The following is a 23,072-nucleotide window of genomic DNA, read 5'->3' as shown; positions in this document are numbered from 1 at the left end:
AATTCTGTTTAATGAAATAGATAAAAATAAATAACAATAAATAGTAATTATTATTCAATAATAGTAATACATGATAAATAAATAATGAATGTGAATAATACCTCATCAAGACGTTTTCCAAGTTTGACTAAAGATTCAGGGAAATACTTTTCATTTTTCCACTGATGCAGAGTATAACGCTGCCACAGTTGTCCAGTTAAGTACTCACAAGCTGATGCCCATTGCTCGCAAATCAAAATGCCAGCCTTCAGATTTTCTTTAACAAGGTGAAAAGCATCCTCCCATAGGTTCAAAGCTGCTAATTTTCTCTGAACAAATCTACCTAGACAGCTCCCTAGAATGCAAAAATGTATATGAAAACAGTATACAGTTTGTTCAAAATATTTTTATTTAAACTCCACACCAAGTCCCAACAATATTTTTGAAAAACTATTATAAAATTATTATTTAAAACAACACAAATATGTCAGCAACTGTTCACATTGTTTCAGCTTCAACAAATCTCTTAAACATCTCCAAGTTAGTCCAACTGGAGGTTGGCTTGGTGTCAGAAACTGATGGATTTTGAATCTGGAATCCACGCACAAGCATGATCTGTATCAGCAGTGATGGCAGCTGTCTGCCCCCAGCCATCCTGATACAAACAGCCGTCCTCCTCGTGCACGCAGAAATCTGACAGCAGATAGAAAGCTCCGCTGTCCTATGTCTGTCCCAGAACACAGGACTGCTGTAATGAGAATGAGGGAAGCAGTCTCTCTGTACGTCCTGCTCTCTTCCATACAAACTAAATTCACTTTCAAATGGGTTTTTATGCAAATAACCATTCTCCTCTAGGAAAAAGATAAGAAGTGAAACAAATCTAATCCACAGGTTCAAAATGTATCAAACTCCACCTTGGTGTTACCTATCATCCTCCCAGGCATGCCTGAAGGCATCGACCTGAACTGTCTGAATTGCAGGACACCCCAGGGCAAGCAGTATTAACGGATCATAATTACAACAAGCAAGTACTTTAATGCTGGAGACTATCAACAAAGTCTTTTAGAGGAGAAAAGAGAAAAGTCTCTGCTCCAGGATTCATTTTACTTTTTTTCAAATGTTCATTTAATAAAGACTGCATCAAGCTTTACCTATTACATCCAAGAGATTATGCATGCGTGGCTGTGGATAAGGATCATGTTCCGTTTGTCTCCACACACTGTCAACAGTATCCCTGGTAGTCTCCACTAAATCCACAACTTCAAACAAAGAGAGACTATCCAAGTTACAATAATCCTAGAAAAAAAAATTAATACAATCACTTTGCAACTCATATTGTAGAAACAACGATACTTCATGGAAGCTAGCAATTGCTATGTATCCTTGTTTTATTGCTTAAAAGAATATGGAGGAATCCTCTCAAAAAATGTTAAATATTAACTTTATTCATGTGAGGAATGCATTGATATCTGTAGTGCTATTCAAGCAAGTGCTGTCCACATGCCTAAAATTTTGCACAACAGAGTCAGTTCTTATCCTCTGCATTTTCAATTTCCCTTTTAACAAATTCATGATTAGCAGGAACAAACTGTAGCATACATTTCCACAGCAGCTCTTAGGATTAAATGGTCAAATCTGTTCCCCATTAATTTATGGCACTCCCCCATATCATTGTCACTAGGAACTACTTACATGTCATTTAAAGTAAAATTTTGCTATAAAATAGCTATATATTCATGTATTTTAAAAAGCATGTACATATACTGATATTCATAAGGACATATACTGATTTCAAAAGGACAGAATTTGTTTTTTTTTAAAGCCTACAAATACATCACTTATTACACAGAAGAAAATATACTTTTGCAATGTCCTCAAATAGGTCTTTAAAATGAGAAGCTCTCTCTTTACTATACAATTTCGTTCCATGCCGAGCACATTCTATCCAGAACTGAAATTCATCTGTTGGTGTGAGTATAGCTGCAAATAAGAACAGAAAATGTTGACATATAAAACACATGAAAGGTAACAAAATATTTACAGGTGGAACATACTTTCTAAAGCAATTTTTTGCCTTCCGATTATGTGATTGCCCTTCGACTTCTGACTCAAACTAAACGTAGTATCAAGTTCATACTTGAAGAGACCAGAGACGATCATCACCAGGCCCAGTCTACTCAGCACAAGCTGAGTCTACTCAGCACAAGCTGTTGTATTTCACACTCTGCAGGCACTGGGATCACAAAGACTGGAAATTCAACTTATAAAACACTGATTTACTCCTAATTTAAAATTAATTGATTATAGTAATATAATTTATAAGGTTGATTGTTATAAAAACATAACTGCCAAACAAACCTTGCACGTCATCTTCACTGAACTTTTCTCCCATGCAATTAGGATCTGATCTTCTGAGAACAGTACTCAAACCAGTCTCAAGCTCACTTAGAAGCTTCTGGAGTTTCGGATCAAATGTTTTACTCCATGTCTCATCCTGCAATGAAGATTTCAAAAAATATGACTCACATGACTGAACCATTACTATTTTCCTTCCATTAATCTAAATACACACACACACGTATTAGTGGCAGTTACCCACATGATGGGACACCATAATATTTTTCTTAAGGCCACGGAAAAACGTTTTCTGCTTTTTACTTCTCAGATCAGAATAATACAGTGTAATTTTTTTAATCACAAATTCATAGGTCAGTTGTTGGATTTATAAAAGGACTTTGAGCATGTTCAGAATTCTTTAATAATTGTCTGTTACGAAGAATGAATTCCAAATCTAATTCTAGACAAGAATCTGCAAATTGCTATAATCAAATATTGAAAGTTGTGTTTTCCTAAAATTACTTTATTAATGTTGTAATGTGCAAGAAATTAAAAACATGCAACTGCTGAAATTCTGCTTGTAAAGATAATGAAATATAGACATGATAATTGTTTTTGACAAAAAAAGTCCACAAAAGAAACATGTTCTTTAATGGAAATGAAGCAAAAGCTTAAGAACATTTTAAAATATCAGATCTATGAAAACTGCCGTTGTACAAACTAATCCAGAGGCCAGGTGTTCACCTATCTGACATTCTGTAGGAATCATACTTTGCGTGATACTGACATACGCATTTTAGATAAAATATAAAACATCTAAAACAGAAAAAATATACAAAATCAGAATTACTGGTGGAAAGGGAGGTAAGGAGCCCTTGTCTCCAAAAACCACAGCACTGTGTATTCCATGTTTCTAGTCTGGCACACGCATATCCAGAACCCTCCTGTTATCCTCAGTGAGATGATATGATAAAGCACCTTCTTTAACTCAGAAATTAGAAATATCTTGCATTATTTAAGAACTTAAAATACTTTATTTTTATAATATAAAATATTTTGTCAGAATAAGTAATACAGACAGTGGAACTCTAATTTTTCAATTTAAATCTATAGACCATTTAAATCAGTATATTGCTCACCTTCAGTAATACTGGTGCAAAAACTTGTCGAACAGCTTGATAAAGGGTGTTAATTGGTGAGTCTAGCATAGATGACACAAGGATATTACTGTGAAGATTATCTTCGGTAATTACATCAGGTCGCAGCTTAAAGAATACCAACACATTATTCTTTGAATCGGTAGCTTCAATCTGTAATAATAAAATCAAAAAAAAAAATTATTTTTCTATAAAACTGTGATTGACTGCATATTACACTAAATTACCATTTACACAAACAATTTACATCAAGAAAAAATGATAAATTACCACATTATTCCATGTGTGTTCTGATAACATTCTGGTAGTACCTGATTTGCACAGAAAATCAAAACTTTTATTACACTCATTCTTGAGTTGACAGGAACCTGATATGTAATTTACAACATTGAATATGTAATGCCTTTTTCATCATAAACCATCCACAAACACCAAAGTTACTTATTCTATTTTGAAAGCTTTGCTTACTGCTTTGTGAGGACAAAACAGAAACTCGCGTGCCTTGAGAAGAATAAATGTGAAGAATGTAAACTTTCTTACAGCATTTTTATACAGCATTACTTTGGAAATAACTTTCTCAGTATTCAATATTGACCTTGTAAGTCTGCAGATACAGAGCTCTACTGTAATTCATTGACTATATAGGGAAAGAGAAAGGCTTGTTCACCAGTAAAATCTGCAGATGTCAGAACTCTTGTTACTTTCACAGTCCTACTTGTGGACAAAATTTTAAACGTTACCTTAAAATCAAGTGCAGAAATTATTTGGGGCAAAGAAGAATCCATGAAACAAAAGAACATTATTAAGGTGATAAAAAAATTAGCAAATGATACAGTAGGTGAAATCCCAAATTCTGTGGAATTGTAAACACTTGTGAACTTTTTTTTTTTTTTCTTTTAAAAGAAGTGGAAAGCTAGCAAGAACAGCTTTCAGTTTGACCAGACAGTGCCAGGCTTACCTTCTTATCAGGTCCTTAAATGACTTTTAAGGTCCAACGCCATGTCTTTTCCCCATACTCTACAAACATCATTTGAGTGGGACAACAGTTGAATGTTGTGGCCTCTGTACACACCTGATGTTGTACCTTCCACAGCTGCTGACAGTGGCTTTGTACATTAGACAGTGGCTAAGTAGCACGCTCCAAGCTGTTATACGTACACATCCCCTGCATGAACGTAGTGTGCACTAGACCTCAAAGTCTGAAGAGGTGCTGACACCAGCCATATGTAAGCCACTGGTCCACAGAGCAGTTCACTTGTTACCAACTCCTGACACCACCTGCCACTACACGAGGAAGTGTCACTGAGGCAGCAGCCACCATGGCCCTGCTCTCACCGCAGAATGATGGGACACAGAACTCGTCTGGCACCCAGCACAGGTCACTCTGCACGGTGAAGCTCAGGTGCCGCATTTTGGGCTGTGTGTGCTGCATGGGTACTGGCAATGTGGTCTTTCTTCCTTTCACCTGCCTGCAGGGTCACCTGCAAACGAGCTGTGCATCAGGCTTCCCCTGGCACCTGCGAGACAACAAGCCATCCCACAGGCCGCCATACGCAGCACCCTAAAACTATCTATCACCCTACAACTGCGCAGCACCAAACAACTGCACATCACCCTACAACCGCACAGCACCCTAAAACTACGCAACGCCTTACAAGTGAGCATCGCCCTACAACTGTGTATCGCCCTACAACTGTACAGCACCCTACAACAATGCAGCACCCTAAAACCACTCGTCGCCTTGAAGCTGCACATTGTCCTACAACTGCACAGCACCCCAAAACTGAGTATCGCCCTAAAACTACCCAGCACACTAAAACTGTGTATCAACCTACCAGTGAGCATTGCATTACAACTGTGCATCACCCTGCAACTATTACCCTAAAACTATGCAGCACCCTAAAGTTAGGCAGCACCCTAAAACTGCTTGTCACCCTACAACTGTGCATTGCCCTACAACTGTGTATCACCCTAAAACTACCCAGCACCCTAAAACTGTGCATCACCCTACTAGTGAGCATTGCACTACAACTGCGCATCACCCTATAACTGAATATTACCCTAAAACTACACATCAGTATTACCCTGAACGTTATTACTACCCTAAACATACGCGGTATTACCCTAAAACTATGCAGCACTATAAAACTGCTCGTCACCACACAACGGAGCATCGCCCTACAACCGAGCATCACCCTAAAACTCCGCCTCACCCTAAAACCACGCCGCACCCTACAACCGCTCCTCGCCCCACAGCTGCGCGGCACCACCCCACGCCTCAGAGCCCTCCGCGGGGCGCAGCGGGCGCCGCCGTTACCTTGGTGGCCGCGCTGAGGCCGCCGTCGGAGCGGCGCAGGGCCAGCAGCTCCTGGCTGCTGTCGTCGAGGAAGCCGGCCACCTCGGGGCGGCCGCGGAGGGCGGCGGCGGCGGCGGCGGGCTCGAGGCCGAAGTGGTTGGCGGCGGTGGCGGCGAGGAAGCGCTGCCGGGGGTCTCCCGGCGCCGCCATGTTGCAGGCCGAGCCTGGCGGCGGTTCGCCGTTGCCAGGCCCCGTTGCTATGGTGACGGCAAATGGCGGCACCGGGCGCCCCGATGCCCCGCACGTTGGGGGCGTGGCCTAGATTAGACCCCGCCCCCTTGGTGCCGTGCCGGGGAGAGGCCGCGGGGCTGAGGGCGGGGCGAAAGGGGAGATGCCCCGCCCCGGCGGGGCCGTCACTTCCTGCCCAGCGGCGGCTGTGTCCGGGCCGCGCACCGTTCCCTCAACGGCCGCCGCTCGGTTCCTCGCTCCCGGCCCGTGGGGCCTGCGCGGCCCGGGGGGAGGGAGGGAGGGAAGGGGGCAGCAGCAGCAGCGGGGCGGCGCGGCGCGGGGCTCCTCTCTCCGCACTCGGCCGCCGCAGCGCTGAGCCCGGTGGGGCCCCGGCCGCGGCCCCCGGCAGCGGGGCGGCCCCCGCCCCGAGGCAGGACGATGCCGGTGAAGAAGAAGAGGAAAGCCGCGGCAGGGGCGGGGGCGGCGGCGGCGGCGCAGGAGGAGGCCGGCTTCAAGAAGTGTAAACTCGGCAGGTACCGGCGGGGCGGGCCGGGGCGGCCGCTTGTGGCCCTCAGCACGCCTCAAAACAAAATCAAGGCGTTCTTCGTTAATAAATTCCACAGCCCGAAGCATCTCGAAGCTTTTCGTTGATTAAAATGCGTAGGAAGGCCGTTAATATCTGCAGCGTTTTTATTAATATCATGGTAATTGTGGCACTCTACAGATACCTCGAAGGAGGCAGTAGCAAGGTGGGGGTTGGTTTGTTCTTCCACGTGCCTGGTGGCAGGACGAGGGGGAATGGGCTAAAGTTGTGCCAGGGGAGTTTTAGGTTGGATGTTAGGAAGAGCTTCTTTACCGAAAGGGTTGTTAGGCACTGGAACAGGCTGCCCAGGGAGGTGGTGGAGTCACCATCCCTGGAGGTCTTTAAAAGACGTTTAGATGTAGAGCTTAGGGATATGGTTTAGTGGGGACTGTTCGTGTTAGGTCAGAGGTTGGACTTGGTGATCTTGAGGTCTCTTCCAGTCTAGATGATTCTGTGTTTCTGCACCTGAAATGGCCATTAGCATGATAAAGCATTGGCACGGTGTAGCAGGAGCTTCCAGCAGGGCTTTCCTCAGGAACTGTTGCCTCCTTAATCTATTAGACCTTTCCAAGTATGTCAGTGAAATAGTGGTTACGACAAACATCCTGAGGACATAAGAATACAGAAGACTTACGAAATCAATGCTGTGGGAATGGCTATTGCAAGAAGCTGTGGCGTGTGCCCTTCCTCATAGGTTGACCTTAGAGGTTGAGGTTAGAAGTCCGTAGGCATTTATCTAGTTATGACTGATTACTTTGGGTAACTGTTCCGGAGCTCACTTTTTGCACTTGTTAATGAGCTTGTAGTTTCAGTCTAAGGTTATTCACAGCCAGTGCTTGGTAACCATTCTTGTGTCAACATTATTATGGAATCACTGAGTATTCCAAGTTGAAGCAGATCCCCAGGATCACTGAGTCATCCTATATCTAATCCTTCTTCCTCATGGTTCTGCCTCCATGTGAGTTTGGAGGGAGTGCTTGCTTGCTTTTTTTTTTTTTTTTTTTTAAATTAAGCCAAATTCTTCTGGTTTCTAAGAGATTTTCAGTTTCCTTGGCCATCCTAGTCCTTCTCTGCAGCTGTTCCAGTTTCAGTTCATCTTTCTTGACTGTTGCTGACCAGAACTTTATTCAGACTTCTTTTGACTCTACAAAATGTTTTTTTTTTTTTTTTAATGAAAAGCTTTACATGAAAGTAGTAGTCATGGGGCAAAAACTATGAAGTAAATAAGTCTCTGTTAGCTAATAACAAAATATTAAAGATAGAAGCATTTTTAATATAACATTTTTATATAACTATATAATGTTTTTTTAAAATAAAAACTGATTACAGATGGGTATACATGGTTATATACTGGGTGAAAGCATCAAGCAAAAGTATGGCTCTCTTTCTTTCTAGTGACTTGTGTTTTTAATGGCAGTTTAATGGATGGTTGTCTGTAGTACATGTTTAATTGCAGGTTTCAGCACATATGGCTTCATCTTAGAAAGTGTTGCTTTTCCTTCTAGCAAAGCTTAAAACAATACATGGGAAGTGTTAATTTTCACCTCATTCTTAGAAATTTCAGCATGCTGTAAAAGTATGTAATTTGTATTGAGAGGAGAGTATGTTGTAAAGGTGCTGTAACTCCTTACTGAACAAAGATGCTTTCATGAGTCAGTGTTTTACTGGAAGAAATCAGTTATTTTCTCTATTCTTTCAAAGAATAACAACAACAAAAAATCACTTCCTAGGAAAATGGGATTGTATGTCACATAAGGAAAATAATGTGGGGGGTGGGAGCTGCCTTTGCAGAGCAGTTTTGGTCTTTCCATAGATTGCATATTGCTATTCCGGTATGTGTACCAAACAGCTATAGAATTTGGAGATTTAGTTACATGTTTAATGTAAATAAACTGACTGAATTTTCTTTCCAAATTTGGATGCCTAAATATAAATAGCCTGACTTTTATGTATGTCAAACTCTGCAGCTCCTGTTGACCTAAATTGGATCTGTGCATATTCAGCACCCTTGAAGATCATGCTGCTTATTAGAGACCTGACTTTAAATGCCTGCATATATTAATATAAGTAGATAATGGAGCATTTGAATTACTGAGCAGTGATGTTTTAAATATCTGCATGTGGGGATTTTGGCTTAATATCTACAAGGTGACAATATTCTGGCAGTTCAGGAAAAGTAATATTTGCAGTAAGTTGGACTATGAGAAGGTTGCATTTCAGGGTAACTTTCTGTTTCAACAAATGTTGAAATAGGATGACTGACAGTTGTCTCTTAACAAATTCAGCTTTTTATGTATATTGACTTTGTGAAACAGTTTACCTAGTTTGAACTAATAATAAACACTTAGAATTTAATTTTATTTCCCATTTCTCAAGATAACACTTATTACCCTTGTGTTTCTCTAAGCTATTGCAGATCACAAGCCCCTGGTAAAGTAATGAGTGGAGAGGAACACTTTTCAAGCAAGAAGTGCCTAGCTTGGTTTTATGAATATGCAGGTAATAACATAGTGTATTGGTAATTAAACTGATACGGCTTTGTCTAAAACGAATTAACACAACATATTATTTGCACTTTTGTGCTCATGTAGGCCCAAAAGGTATGTCCATATTCAATTCCTTATAAAATGCACTTAAATTGTTAGTAAAAGCTATAGTAATTCTCAGTATTTGTTTTTCTATATTTTTTTTCTTCTTTCCTCTGTGCTTTATAATTTCCTATGGTGTTTTTCAAAATGAAATAACTGGTATTACACTTGAACTGAATGATTCGGCTTCTGATTTTAAAAGGACAATGAGAGAGTTGGGGCATAAGTTGCCTTCAGTAAACATCCAGTGTATACTGCAGTTTACTTACTAAACTGTTACTCCATTTAACTATATGCTTAGAAATTCTTCATCTGTGAACTGTTAAGAGTTTCTTGTCTAGTCACTAGTTGAAGTTCACCATACCTAATTGGAGGCTAAAACTCATTATTGACCAGTTCTTAGTATGAAATGATTTATCTGCCAGGAATTAGTTTGGATATGTGAATCGGAACTGATACCTTGCTGGCAGTCTTTCCAGTGTAATGAACTACTGCTGGTTCTAGTAATCTGCTTTCTAATTTGCATTTGAGGCATGCTCTTTTGGAATCAGTCCTTCCTAGGAAAACTTTCCTTTCTGTTTTGTTGATTTTCTTCATTTAAAGTTTGTAGGTATTGAGTTACCTGCACATAGTTTTTAATGCCTATAAATATTCTCGTTGAATTAAGAACTGAGTATACAAAATTATACATATGACATATTTAGATTATCAATTAACTAACATTTTTAGCATAAAATGGGTTTCTAGTGAAATTATACAGTTAAATATATATATTTCCATATACTCAGCAAGTAGAGAAATCAAATCTTTGTATTGAGTGTACCTCTGTGTGTACATACAGTGCATAATGTCTGAATTGTATACATGATTTCTGTGCCAGAAAACTGATTCATATTTTGACGTCATTACCAGAGAACTCCTCTGTGTGTGTAATAATTCATAAGTACGTCATACCTTAAACTTGCAGGCTGTTTAACATGTTCTATATAAGGGCTTTATTAGCTAGGTTAAAAAAAAGTTGTGCAATGTTTCTGAAGAGGTAAGGGTTCGTGATCTTAAATGTCAGTTGTTTTATTTTCCTGTAATACTAGTCATTCTCAATAACTTTTTATTTAGCATGTTCTTATCTTGTAGTGAATTATTATTCCAAGTATATTGTCCAAACTCCTGAAGAGTTCTGCTTAGAGTAACAGCAGATGCAGATGAAGGGGAGACAGATATCAAGTTTAAAAAAATAAAATAAAATAGGGTTTTCTGTTAAGTAGCAACATTTGCCAAAAGTATCACAAAATGGTATTTTGGTGTGGAACATATAGCCTTTAACTTTTACATGGGTTCGTATTCACTAAAATCATGTTAACATAATGATCCAAAATATATCAAAATAGAATGTCAGCAAACCTTTTGATAATACTTGGATGCTGAGCAGGAGTCATTTTGCAACAGGCTTAACAGAACTAACTGAAACCAGAGGGATTCAGAGATACAACTGAATTGTACACCATGTCCGTATGTGCTCTTTAAATATGCTGTATCGCTGCTTTTTGGAAGTATTCTTTGTATTAAAAGGGAAAAGTGACAGCATTCTAACTGTTGTGGCCCCAGTCAAGGTAATTTCAATATAGTCAAGATTTTTTCTGCTTTATACGTGGTTAAGATACATAGCATTTTTCAGATTTACTCCTCTCCCTATATAATTTAGCATCATAAAGAATTTAACATAATTATTGTTAGATTCATCCTCTGCTGTGTTAATGTAAACCTATAATGCTAACACTGTTGAAAGCTTAATATCCGTATCAGTAACTCAGACAGAAATAGAGGTTTTTGTTGTTGTCAGTATAACTATTTGAAGAATGTTATTTTTAGAGCAGAGATACTCACTGAGTTTTGCTGTGTCAATGTGAAGCTCACTGGAGGCTTATGAAAACTCACATAAGCAAAATGTTTGCTGTTCTAGGGAGGTAGTTCACAACAGTTCTATTTCAGTTTTGCTTATAGTCCATATTGTTATTTCATAGGTAATGTACTCACCTCCAAGTCGTAGATGACGTAATGGTTCTAACGCAATAGTTACTTCATAGAATAATTAATTGTTTTTACAGATAGCTTATATGAAATGTAGTTTAATTCTTGTGTGTAACCTTTGCAATGATGCAATTCAAATGTTACTTGCATTTCATTGAATGTTACTTATATTTGTCTGGTTCCTTTTGTTTTGAAGGTCCTGATGAAGTTGTGGGGCCTGAAGGAATGGAAAAGTTTTGTGAAGACATCGGTGTTGAGCCTGAAAATGTACGTTTCTACGATACTAGCAACCCTTTAAAAGGAGTTACTGCATTAGTAGATTTAGTTCTGTATACAAATCTTAACTTCGTTAAGCAAAGCGTCGTGTATCTGCGTTCAGGAGTTCTAAGATTTTGTCTGAATACATCAATTATGTGCAGCTGTTGTTTGTTTATTTTATTGTAGCAGCACTTTCATCTTCAGAAAAATTTAAATTTAAGGGCATGATTGCACATGGCTGAATTATTAATTTATTACTAGCAAGTAAAGTGCAAGCATGTACAATTGCTGGAGTGTTTAAATGCTTGGAATTTTCTTCATTGGCGTCTAAAAATCAGTCTTACATATTAACTCATTTTTTTCCCCTCCAGATTATTATGTTGGTTTTAGCCTGGAAGCTAGAGGCTGAAAGCATGGGGTTCTTTACCAAGGAAGAATGGTTAAAGGGGATGACTTCGTTACAGTAAGTGGTTTTGGCTTTTTTGCATGTGTGTTCAATTTTTCTTTGTAGCTTAATGATTCTTGCCCTCAGTTTTGTCTCAGTCACCAACTGGAAATAACTGGTGTGTTTCATCAGATTGTGAATCCAATGCATTCACTCAGAGTTTTGTCTAATGTTAATTAAATCAGGCTTTGGTGACATCTTATTAGAAAAAGGTATGTCACAATACCAGGCTGGTTATCAGACACATGTAAGCAGATCTGGATATGTCCGTGAACATCTCAGCATTGGTATTCTGAGAAGTTTGTTACCGATTTCCAAGCTGTATAGATAAGGACTGTTGATGATAATCTTTGATCATTACTGTTATTTATTAGATACAGGTCAGAAGCAATTCTTAATACATAGGTAAAATAACACTTTTGGTTTATAAATACTCCTCACATCATTCAGTGAGTAGGAATTCTTGGTGAGATAATGTTCTGGCTAAAGAGCATGATTCATGAAACTGATCTGCTTTGGTGAGGCTTGGTTCAGCCATCACATTTTGTCTGTTTTTCATGAAACTTATGATACACAAGTGGTTTTAAGGGTGACTTGTTATGATACTGCATTCAAGTAAACTTGGATGCATGAATTTTTGGATGCAGTGTGTAAATGGATATGATTGAGTCACTTCTCTGAAGTACTTAGTTTTTCACCCAACTAGAAGGCTTCAAAAGTCAGACAAGCTAGCAAGAAGGTAAGCACAAAAATGCATGAAGTCTGGCAGCTCTTCAGAGCCAATATTGTAGATTGTATTTCTATCTAATAATCTGCCGTAGCTAGGAATATTCATTTCAAGACAGAGCTTGTCATGCTTCACATTTAATGTGTTTAAGTGAGAAAATGCAGTACTGATGTGCGCTCTTACATAAACGGACATGTAATCAGAGCAACTGCTAAGCCTAAACAGTTACTCGGGGGAGCAAAACAATACAGGTTGTGCTAGTCATAGGTTTGTAGACTAAGCATCTGGATAAAGCTGTGACCTTCATATGAGGGAACTGAAGACTGAGTATCTTAAAAAGAGCATAAATATGTAGGCTTGAATCGTTTAATATTGTATGGGGGGGAAGGGGAGGGAATCTATTTTCCTGTGATAGATTTGACAAATCTTTTCAGAGAGAAGGATTTATGCTTAAAGCAGTAGAGTATTATTACATTCTTGCACAGCATTGTTTCAGTTTTGCCTGAAGAAATGACATTAGAATGCATTAAAAGCCCCGTGTGTGTTCTAAGTCTGACTTATATTACAGAATCCTTATTCTAAAACACATGGAATTCCGCATAATGCAAGTGCATGAACAGTGCTGGATGGAATTCAGTTCCAGATTAACAAGTGTGGTTTGTATGCAAGAGCTGGATTTCTTAAGCTCTTTTTGCAGACTTTGGAGATCCAGTCAGTGTAGCAGAGCCTAGGGAGGTATTCAGTGTATGCTAAGGCCTAGTGACTGGTCACCCAAATTGCTTTTAAGGGTTTCTTCACTAGAGCTCTGTGAATGGCAACACCTAAATCTGAAGTCTTACCTACGTTTAGATGCCAACATTGGGTGCCTGAATCTTAGTGACCACCAAACTTCGTGTTTTTTAACCTGTAGCTTTCTGATATGCTGATGAGACTTCCACTTCAGAGAGTAGGAAAAATAAGTATGTGATATACCATCAAAAATGAAGGTGGCTCAAGCAGTAAATGGCAGCTTATTAGACTTGAGTACATCAGTGAGGATTCTAGTGTGTTGTGTTGGTAGCACTGTCCTGTACATATATATGAGAACTGGTTGTCTCAAACTCTTCTGAGAGAAACTTTTCTGAGAGAAGTCAACGGGCAGTGGGAGGGGGGTGCACAGCGTAGGAAAGCCAGGTTTATAATTTGTCTGTTTGCAATTATTAGTAAAAACTTACCTGGGTTGTTTTTTTTCTTGAAAACCTAATACCAGCTCATTTTTGGCTTTTGAATTTTTGTAGCTATTGCCTTTTTCTTTGTTGCTGTGCTAACGCAAAGCATCATGTAAATACTTACTTAGTGTATGCTTTAGTCTGATTTCTGGTCTCCAGACCTATAGATCAGTTTACATAACAAAATTTTGGCATTGTCAGGACATGGGGGGAAAAAATGCACCCTTGCTCTTTAAGATGATACTTCCTTGGGCTTCTCTGTGCTTCAGTTACTATGTAAAACCTAAATTTCAGAAGATCCTGTGTCAGAACATGAAGAACAGATAGGCAAGATGATTCGTTAATTCCTTTCCTCTCCTAGGAGGGCTGAATGTCTTTCAGGGAGAGAGGGGGAATGGCTTGTAGACTAATAGACTGTTCAAACTACTTATACATTACCATTACTAGATGCTTTTAGATTAATGATTGCATTCCTCTTAATTTTTCTTCCTAATTGAACAAAAGACAAGTATGTGTGAATAAATGTGGGAATATTTGAGTAGGAGATTCTCTACCTTTACTCTGCCCATGTCAGCTATGCCTCAAATGAGCTCTCTACCTCAATAGAAGCGAAAATAGGACTGCTTTGTGATGCTAATTTAAGTTCTGTGTTATAAATACTATATAGGGGTGTGAAGAGAATACGGTAAGCTAATGTCATTGTGTTGTTCTTGATGTGGCTTTTAATGCTGTTTTCCATCAAAGCAAGTTTGAGAACTCATGTATTTTTCATGTCTCTGTACATTAGTTTGCTGTCACTTTACTTATGCTAAGTAAAAGGCCGTTGTGGCTTTTTTTAAGTTATGAATATGATTCTGGGTGATCTCGGTCATCTTGTTCATGGTGCAGCCACCCAAATTGCTGTATAAAAAAAAAAAAAGATAGACTATTCCTTAGTGCACTGGTGTAAAGAAAATCACTGCCTGGGTGTGGGAGTGCCTTAAATGGCTTTAAGAGATTTGTCCTGAGAGTAGTGCATGTCTGAATATGATCAGTTTAACTGATCAGCTTTAAATAGGTTGACAACAGCTCAAGAGTCTTGAGACATGGTAATTAGCACACTTTCACACTAATTATGTCAAGAAAATCATTTGTTATAACACATATTACCAGTAGTACAGTAGACAGTAAGTTTTACTTACAGGTCTCCTGCCTCTCGACACCCCCTTACAAGGAAGTTGTAGACTGTGATGAGGTCTCCCCTCAGCCTCCTCTTCTCCAGGCTGAACAGGCCCAGTGCCCTCAGCCGTTCCTCGTACGTCTTCCCCTCCAGGCCTTTCACCATCTTCGTAGCCCTCCTCTGGACACTCTCCAACAGTTTCATGTCCTTTTTATACTGTGGTGCCCAGAACTGCACACAGTACTCGAGGTGAGGCCGCACCAGCGCAGAGTAGAGCGGGACAATCACCTCCCTCGACCTACTAGCGATGCCGTGCTTGATGCACCCCAGGACACGGTTGGCCCTCCTGGCTGCCAGGGCACACTGCCGGCTCATATTCAACTTGCTGTCTACCACGACCCCCAGATCCCTCTCTTCTAGGCTGCTCTCCAGCGTCTCATCGCCCAGTCTGTACATGCAGCCAGGGTTTCCGCGTCCCAGGTGCAGGACCCGGCACTTGCTCGTATTGAACTTCATGCGGTTGGTGATCGCCCAGCTCTCCAACCTATCCAGATCCCTCTGCAAGGCCTTTCCACCCTCATTTGAGTTGAAGACAGGGAAAATGCCTTCAATTTTACCTAAGTTTTTTTTTTTGAACTGTTCTTAATTTAATATATTCTTATTGTAAAATGTTAGCTCTTGTCATTTAACTAGGCAGCCTAATTAGCTAATAGCCTTATTTATTTAACACTGACCTTAGTTTGGACTTGGTGCTGCTAGAGTCAATAACAAAAAGGCCCCACCAGCTCAAATTGCTAAACACTCTCCTTGCAGCTCTTCTGATAGAGACAGCCTTAGGTGCATGCACAGGCTAGCAGAACTGAGGAGCAGGAAGCACAGCAGAAGTGCAGCATCTTAGCAATGTGCTGCAGTACTCCTGAAGTGCCCTTGGCTGTGGGTTTGTGTTGCAAGTCCAGAAGGAGCTGTGAAAGATGCAGTGTTCTCAGAGAGGCAAGCTGCCAGCAGAGGGACATGTGCACCAAAGTAAATACGTAGGCATGTTTGCATCTCCCCTGTGTTACTGAAAGCATTGTTTCTGTCACACAGGACAAGGTGGAAGTTAATTTTTTTTACTCAAAGCATCCATTATCTTATAAAAATAAAATGTGATCATAGTATAATACCTCTTCTTTTGAGTGAGCCTTTCCTGGAGGATTTACATGTGTAAGTTATGTTCTCCAGTGCCAGTGTTGGTGAAGTTAACAGATTTTTTTTTTATTTGGAAACAGAAGTCATTGCTAAATAAAAATACGTGAAGACCTTTATTTCTGGGATTAGAAATAATTTCTGGGCCCAAAAAGGGCAATATTTTGGCAAAGGATTTTCATGCCAACTAGCAGACCTGTAAATTGTAGTACAACCGTGAGTTTTCTGTTGAATAGCTACTGACTAGTCCAGGTGATAGGCTTATCAGAGCTTGAATTTATCAGTCATAAACCACTCACAGACCTCTAAGTTTTTGCAGAGTGCTTCCTCAGTCCACCAGGCATAAACATGCACAGATTTGAAGTGTTTTCTACTGTTTTTTTCAGAGAAATATGACAGAAAATCCAGCTATAAATAAGGATTTTGTGTATCACCTTAATGTACATTGAATATTCTTGTCTGCAAACTTTCAAAATGATTAAAAGATAAAATAGTTCCGGATATTAATATAAACTGCAGAGTATGGCATAGAAAGACTATTTGAGAAGTAAAGTTGAGACTGTATTATGATGCTGATAAATTATTTTTTAAACTTGCTTATAGTATTGAACCGCAGCATTCATCGTGTCAGTAAAATACTGAACATGTTCAGCGTTCCAGTCACTTTCAAGGTATTACTACTGTAAGCCTGATGATTGTATTTTGGTGATTTTAATTGATTTACACTTTCTGGAATGGTTGAAATGTTTTGCTTTGAAATTCTAACACATTTTTCTTTATTTTAAGGTGTGACTGTACAGAAAAGTTACAGAGTAAATTTGATTTCTTGCGGTCACAGTTGAATGACATTTCATCGTTTAAGAATATCTACAGATATGCCTTTGATTTTGCAAGGGTAAGACTACTGGAACGTTAAAGAACTTCTAATTTAAATTACTTAATGAACTTGTACTTCAGTGTTTTTTGTGCTTTCTTTATTTGACCTTAGGATAAAGACCAGCGAAGTCTTGATATTGATACTGCAAAATCCATGTTAGCTCTTTTGCTTGGAAGAACTTGGCCACTGTTTTCAGTATTTTATCAATACCTGGAGGTACACATTTCCTTTACTTTTTTGGATGATGGCATGCTTGTTGACCTGTTTGTCAACAGGTCTACACCTGTGACTGTGACTACACCTGTGCTGAACTTAAAGTTTGCTTTTTGTGTGATATGTAGGTGACTAAAGCTGTGGGTAGCTCTGGAAGATTTTGCTCAGCAATAAGCAACTTGGTAGTGTGGATGTGCATACATTGAGGAGCATGCTTGGCTTGATACTATTCCCTGGCTTCAAATCAATATTAACATTGGAAAGTGTGTGTCTTTATGACCATGCTATATGTACTCTGGAGATTTCTGTAGTTATTCATTCTAGAAATGTCTTCACTAAGTACACCCTACTTCAGGGCAAAATGGCAATCTGCCAATTTTTAAAGCATCAGAGCACTGAATCGATTTCCTGGTATTTCAATCTTGCTCAGATCTTCTTTTGAGAACCTATTTTATGTTGTTCTAGAACTACCAAATATGTACTGTGTAGTGAAAAGGTTGGAAAAACAAGGGAATAGTAGCCATTGTCATCCACTGAATTGTCTATTAGGAACTGACAGAAAACAAAATGAGAGAAGCTAGAAATAATATACAGTATTGTCAGATGTCATTTGACATTTTCAGTTTTGTAAAATTAAATTGTTTTCCCTAGCAATCGAAGTATAGAGTTATGAACAAGGATCAGTGGTACAACGTGCTAGAGTTCAGCAGAACTGTCCATGCAGATCTTAGCAATTATGATGAAGATGGTGCATGTAAGTATTAATAACTTTGTTCATTCAACTGTTATTTTTAGTATTTTCAGTTGGCATGTAACATGAGTACATTCAATTCCTGTAACGGAAACAATATTGTAAGATATAAAATAATGCTTCAACAATACATAGAGAAACTGTCCTAATAATCACATGCTTTCAAACTGCAGATATTAATTTTGCTCATAGGGCAGTGGCAGAGTGCACTTGTATCCAGTTCAAAGATCTAGTGTAGAGACTTGCTAGGTGAAACTGTAGACTTGGAAACAAAACTATAAACATCAACTTGTATTTTGCTATATATGTATTAAATTCTTGTTAAATTATAAAGTCCTCTAGCTACTAATATGTGACAAATGACTTATGAGGATGAATCTCCACTTAGCTGATAGTCAGTCCTACTATGACTGAATTGCTTTAGGCGTCCCATTGTGTTCTTTGTTTTTAATTATGTGCAATTCTGAAATTTGGACGACAGTGATGGCAGGCGTATTTAAGTACTTCGTATACTTCGTAAGTATTTAGCTATAGTGGTTGACATGGATGTTACCTAGACTAATGGTTTTAACTATCATACATTAAGAGGAAATGTTTGAAAGACACTGGTAAATATAACACCAGGTTTTGTCTATTTGCAGGGCCTGTGCTTCTGGATGAATTTGTTGAATGGCAAAAAGTTCGTCAAGCGTCATAGCAAGAATTTAAAAGAAAATGCAAGTTTTTTGGTGCCCGCCTGTACACAAACTAATGAGAAAAAAGGATTGCATTTTCATTCTTATGAAAGACTTTACAGTAATTTTTTTCCTTTTTTAAGGAAGTTTTCTTGTTACATGTGATATGGGCATTGAACAACACCTCTTCTGAGACTGAAAGCTGGAGTTCTTGTTTTAAGTCTTATGTTTATAGCATTTATTTCAGAACAATAAAATTGGTGACAAAGGCCTAAAAGTGAAGAATGTCCCTTGAATGTGAGTGTGGTGTCTATTTTTAAAACCAAATCTTTAAGATTATTTTTCTCGGAAGTGCCCTTTGCTATGGATTGTTGAGACCTTAAAAATGCTTAACTGGCACTGTTGCTTGCTGATTGGTATGATTGTCTTGTGCAACAAATGTTAGAAAGAATGACTAATTATTTGAGCCCTGGGTGGGGGTGTGCTGTATATTAAGTATTGGTCATGGGTTGTACCACAACTTTCAGCTCCTTGTGGAGATAAAGGCCTTAAACTCTTTTGTTTTGTTCAGTACCCACCCAGTGGCATGGCGTTCAACAGCAGACACTTTTTAAGCAGAAAGGTGTAGGGCATATGGCTCTACAAGCAGAACAGCTGAAAACAAGTTGCCTGTACTTCAAATGACAAAGAGGTACTCTGTGGTACAGAAAAGCAGCTTCAAATTTTTACTGCAGTTTAGACTTCGGATTGCTTTGTATAAGAAGTGCAATTTATATTTTAAAAGGGAAATCTGGAAAGACTTGGCTTCAGGCTTTGCTTCTTCCGTGTTTTAGACCGGAAGCATTCACAGCATGACTTCTTTTTTTATCTCCCTGGAAGTTTTTCCATGATGTAAGAGACTATTAAATCATCCAGTTTTGACCTGTATATAACAGGCTAGTAACTTTTACCCTGTTATTCATGTACTGAGTCCAATAACTATTGTGATTGCCCCTTTTAGGCACTCAGTATTTGTGGTAACCTTTAAATACAGTTGAAGTTTGTCACTTAACCTTTCTGCACAGGGAACCGAATGCCATCCTTAAGAAGGAAAGGGATTTTAATAAGTAAATGTGAGAAACCAAAATAGAAGGAGAGAATGAAACATTTGTATCTTCTACTTTACTGTATAATTATATTATTTAGACTGTGATAATGCCATGAGACTCCAGTCAGTGATCAAGGCCTCATTGTGCCAAATACTTCAGCAGCTTGAAATAAGAATAGACAATGTAAGATAGGCATGACTTGAAGATCTTTGCCTCAGGGAAATGACTTCTGTTTTGCACATCCCTTACTCAGACTAACAAGCATGAGTTTTCCTATCACTAAGGAAAGCTTTATTCCCAAGATGATGGATTTTTTTTACAGTGGGACTTGGGGGGGAAGGGTAATGAGAAGGGAAGAAATAGCAGAAAGGAGTGGGACAAAGTAATTGTGTGCCCATGCTCTCATTCTACTAGGGGATCACCTTTGCTACTTACTCTCCAAAGCTGCTTGCTGCAGGTGGTGGCGCTGGTCAGTGGTGTTCCCTGAGCCATTCTGCAAGTCACCTGATGGTGCAGTTGAACTTTGTAAGCTTTTGGTTTTGCCCAATCCAAAAAAGCTTTGGGAAGACAAAGAGAGGGGAGGGAAGATGGGGAGGAACAGTTGAGATACTGGCAGATCACTGTGCTTGTACAGTGGCTAGTGTCTGTGCATGCAGACACATGCTCTATAGCCGATCTAAATATCTTTCCACCTTTTTTAAGGAAAGTACTTAATTTTAAACCTCATGTAGACTACAACAGTTCTCTTAAGTATGTTACAAGTTGTCCATTTGCATTGTTGATAATTCTGATTTCACCCATAACAGAGTGCCTTTCATTTGGAAGTTGCCCTAATCTACAGAAACTCAGTGCCAGAATGAGAGAAACCTCAAGAATCCTGAGATCAACTGATAGGGTAAAGCCCTAAGATGCACAGGATAAAGATACGCCAATTGACTTATTTCTAGAGAAGTCCTGCTATATATTAAATCTCCGCAAGGACACTGATTCTGAAATGACTTTCTAAAATTCACTTCAATGGCTTTCCTTGCTTAGTATGTTCCTGTCATAACTGGGCGATTCTCTTTCCCAGTGTTGAAATAAAGGTTAGAAATTGAACATTTTATAGTGTGATGGGGGGAACGGGGAGAAATGATCCTTTTTTTTTTTTTTTTAGGTAATTGCAAACTGTTGTGAATTCAATTTAAACCAGTTGGTTCTAGAGGATGGTATTAGTGTCTAACAGTAGGAGTGATGCATCTACCAATTCAACATAGTCAAGTACTTACCATTAAGGTGTAAGACACTATGTGATGTATCATTTGTATCTCTGTTAAGGTTTTATCAGTATTCCTATAATAAATCCATGTTTCAGGGATTTATAACTTGGTTGTGTGTGTGATTGAAAATCATCAGTTACTGTAAGACTTTGACTGGGAATGAATGTATTTAAACTACTTAAAATCAATATAGTTTTTCAAATTTGAATAAAATAGGATTTTAAGTTATGTTCTTGTGCTCTAAACTGCAATCAGATTTATTGTTTAAATGTGAACTAATGGCTTGTACAGTTTCATTGTGAGCTGGTCACTTTTATTAGCTATCTTTTATTAAATCACCTTACAGCTTAATGTGGATACGTGCCAAAAACTGTCATTTTTGTTTTATTTCATGCACATCCACAAGCCAAAACTGGCTTCAGTTAAATGCTTTCTTTAGCCTTTCAATTTTAATTTTGCTTTGTTCAGGTGCATTTTAGTCTATCAAAAATAACACCTTATTTTCCATTTCTTATGCTGAAAGTTCACAGGTGAGAAATGCTGCCATAGCTAAGACAAATAATAAAAGCGAAGGTGAAATGTCTTCCAAAAATAAATCATAGTGGTGTCTACTTTGATGTTAAAAACTTCGCTTTAATCTCACTTTCATTTCTTGGTACTAATTCTCCCTAACATACTAAATTTTTTTTTTTTTAAGTTCTTAGACAACTAACAGTTCTGGTTTTTTAATCTGAAAACACCCACCTGTTTGTGGAAAAAGCCATACTGGTAGATCAGAATGTAATATTTCTTCTATGTAAAAATGTGATTTTGAATTAAACAGTCATGTATGTTTACCTGTGTCTTTAACTGTAACTGTAGTTTTGATCCAGTTTATCTTTACTGTTTAAACATCTAATTCTTTACTAATGGCTGTAATTTCACATTTCTATATAGTGGAATTAGGATTTTGCATTTGAGATGTAGATACAAACTTGGTACCAATCACAGATCCCCCAAAAGGGACCCTGTAGTCTATATTTCAGTTAATTTTTTTCATATCTTTCGAAGCTTTGAGCAGATATATTGATATTGACTGAAAAAAGTTGCGAAAGGGACCATAAGACTAATGTTTCTGATGTTCTGAATTTTTTTTAAGCTGGTGAACAGTTCTTTCAATGCAATGTGTACAAACTTGTACAGGTTTAGTTTTGTTAAGTATGATGAATAAAAGTGTTATGTAATAGGGCAGAAAAGTTTTGTCATGCTGCCTCTTTTCTTTTTTTCTGTTGTGTATGTATCTGTTCTTGATTGTTGAGAGACTTAATTCCAGCAAAATGGAATAGTCTAATTTCTAATTAGAAATAGTCTAATTTCTAGACTAAACCTGAATGCTTTCTTCACTGCTATGTGCACCTGCAGATACTAGAACCTGAACTATCCCTGAATTGGAAACAACATACACCATCCTTGGTTATATCCATGTTAGTATCTATTGATAGAAGGTGAGGGTCTTGATAAATAACTGCCATGAATTTTGCATTGGATCAGCCCTGTTCCAACAGCCTGTTAAAATGCATGTGAATGAAGAGGATGAAGTTCTTTCTCCCCCCCCCCCCCCCCCCCGCCCTTGTCTTGGATCTTCTGTTTATGTTTTGTGCTAGGACAATGGGCATGTAGAAGAAGAAAACTACAATATTTTATTAACACAGGGATGAAGAAATTGTACTCAGATCATTGAGATAAAATTCTGTCTACTACTGAGGCCTATCAAACATTCCTTAACTTACACCTCCTGCCACTGTTATGGTTGTGAGTTACTTTTCAAGAATAACTTTCACCTGGAAAAGAAAAACTAAGAGGGAGACCCTAACCTATAGGGAATGCTGTACTCTAATTAGCCTAAAAACATGAACAAGATTACATTTTGCAGTTTAGATTAAGTGGTACACAAATTTGTAAAACTAACTTCATTTTTCTAAGTGTTTTCTTTGTTGTTTTTGTTTTGTTTTGTTTTTTTAAAAAAAGGCACTAGCCAACATTGTGCAGTATA

General features: G+C 38.5%; 2 protein-coding genes across 5 annotated transcripts in view; one reads left to right on the top strand and one right to left on the bottom strand.

Moving 5' to 3' along the window:
• DYNC2H1 (dynein cytoplasmic 2 heavy chain 1) overlaps positions 1-6,093 on the bottom strand; it is a 170,378-nt gene extending 164,285 nt beyond the window's left edge. For all 4 annotated transcript variants that reach the window (XM_068670205.1, XM_068670216.1, XM_068670225.1 and 1 more), the window contains exons 1-6: positions 5,791-6,093; positions 3,456-3,626; positions 2,338-2,473; positions 1,841-1,959; positions 1,131-1,275; positions 102-334 (exon numbers count right to left, since the gene is read on the bottom strand). In XM_068670205.1, coding sequence (XP_068526306.1) covers positions 102-334; positions 1,131-1,275; positions 1,841-1,959; positions 2,338-2,473; positions 3,456-3,626; positions 5,791-5,979 — 993 coding nt within the window. In that variant the 5' untranslated portion in view covers positions 5,980-6,093. The remainder of the gene's footprint in view (positions 1-101; positions 335-1,130; positions 1,276-1,840; positions 1,960-2,337; positions 2,474-3,455; positions 3,627-5,790) is intronic.
• Positions 6,094-6,220: 127 nt separating this feature from the next.
• On the top strand, positions 6,221-18,989 carry DCUN1D5 (defective in cullin neddylation 1 domain containing 5). Its single transcript, XM_068670269.1, has 8 exons — positions 6,221-6,530; positions 8,988-9,079; positions 11,393-11,463; positions 11,826-11,917; positions 16,965-17,073; positions 17,167-17,271; positions 17,920-18,022; positions 18,661-18,989. The coding sequence occupies exons 1-8, from the start codon at positions 6,436-6,438 to the stop codon at positions 18,714-18,716; spliced, it is 723 nt and encodes a 240-aa protein (XP_068526370.1). The 5' UTR covers positions 6,221-6,435; the 3' UTR covers positions 18,717-18,989.
• The last annotated feature ends 4,083 nt before the right edge of the window (positions 18,990-23,072 follow it).

Source organism: Anas acuta, chromosome 1, assembly GCF_963932015.1.
Source record: "Anas acuta chromosome 1, bAnaAcu1.1, whole genome shotgun sequence".
Taxonomy (NCBI): Eukaryota; Metazoa; Chordata; class Aves; order Anseriformes; family Anatidae; genus Anas; species Anas acuta.
Note: the sequence above shows the minus strand (reverse complement) of the source record. Positions and strands in the feature narration are given on the sequence as shown.

Coding starts and splice junctions, on each gene's coding strand:
- DCUN1D5 (XM_068670269.1), top strand. CDS start 6,436: ATGCCGGTGAAGAAGAAGAGGAAAGCCGCGGCAGGGGCGGGGGCGGCG. Junction 11,918..16,964: donor AAGGGGATGACTTCGTTACA/GTAAGTGGTTTT, acceptor CTTTATTTTAAG/GTGTGACTGTACAGAAAAGT. Junction 17,272..17,919: donor TATTTTATCAATACCTGGAG/GTACACATTTCC, acceptor TGTTTTCCCTAG/CAATCGAAGTATAGAGTTAT.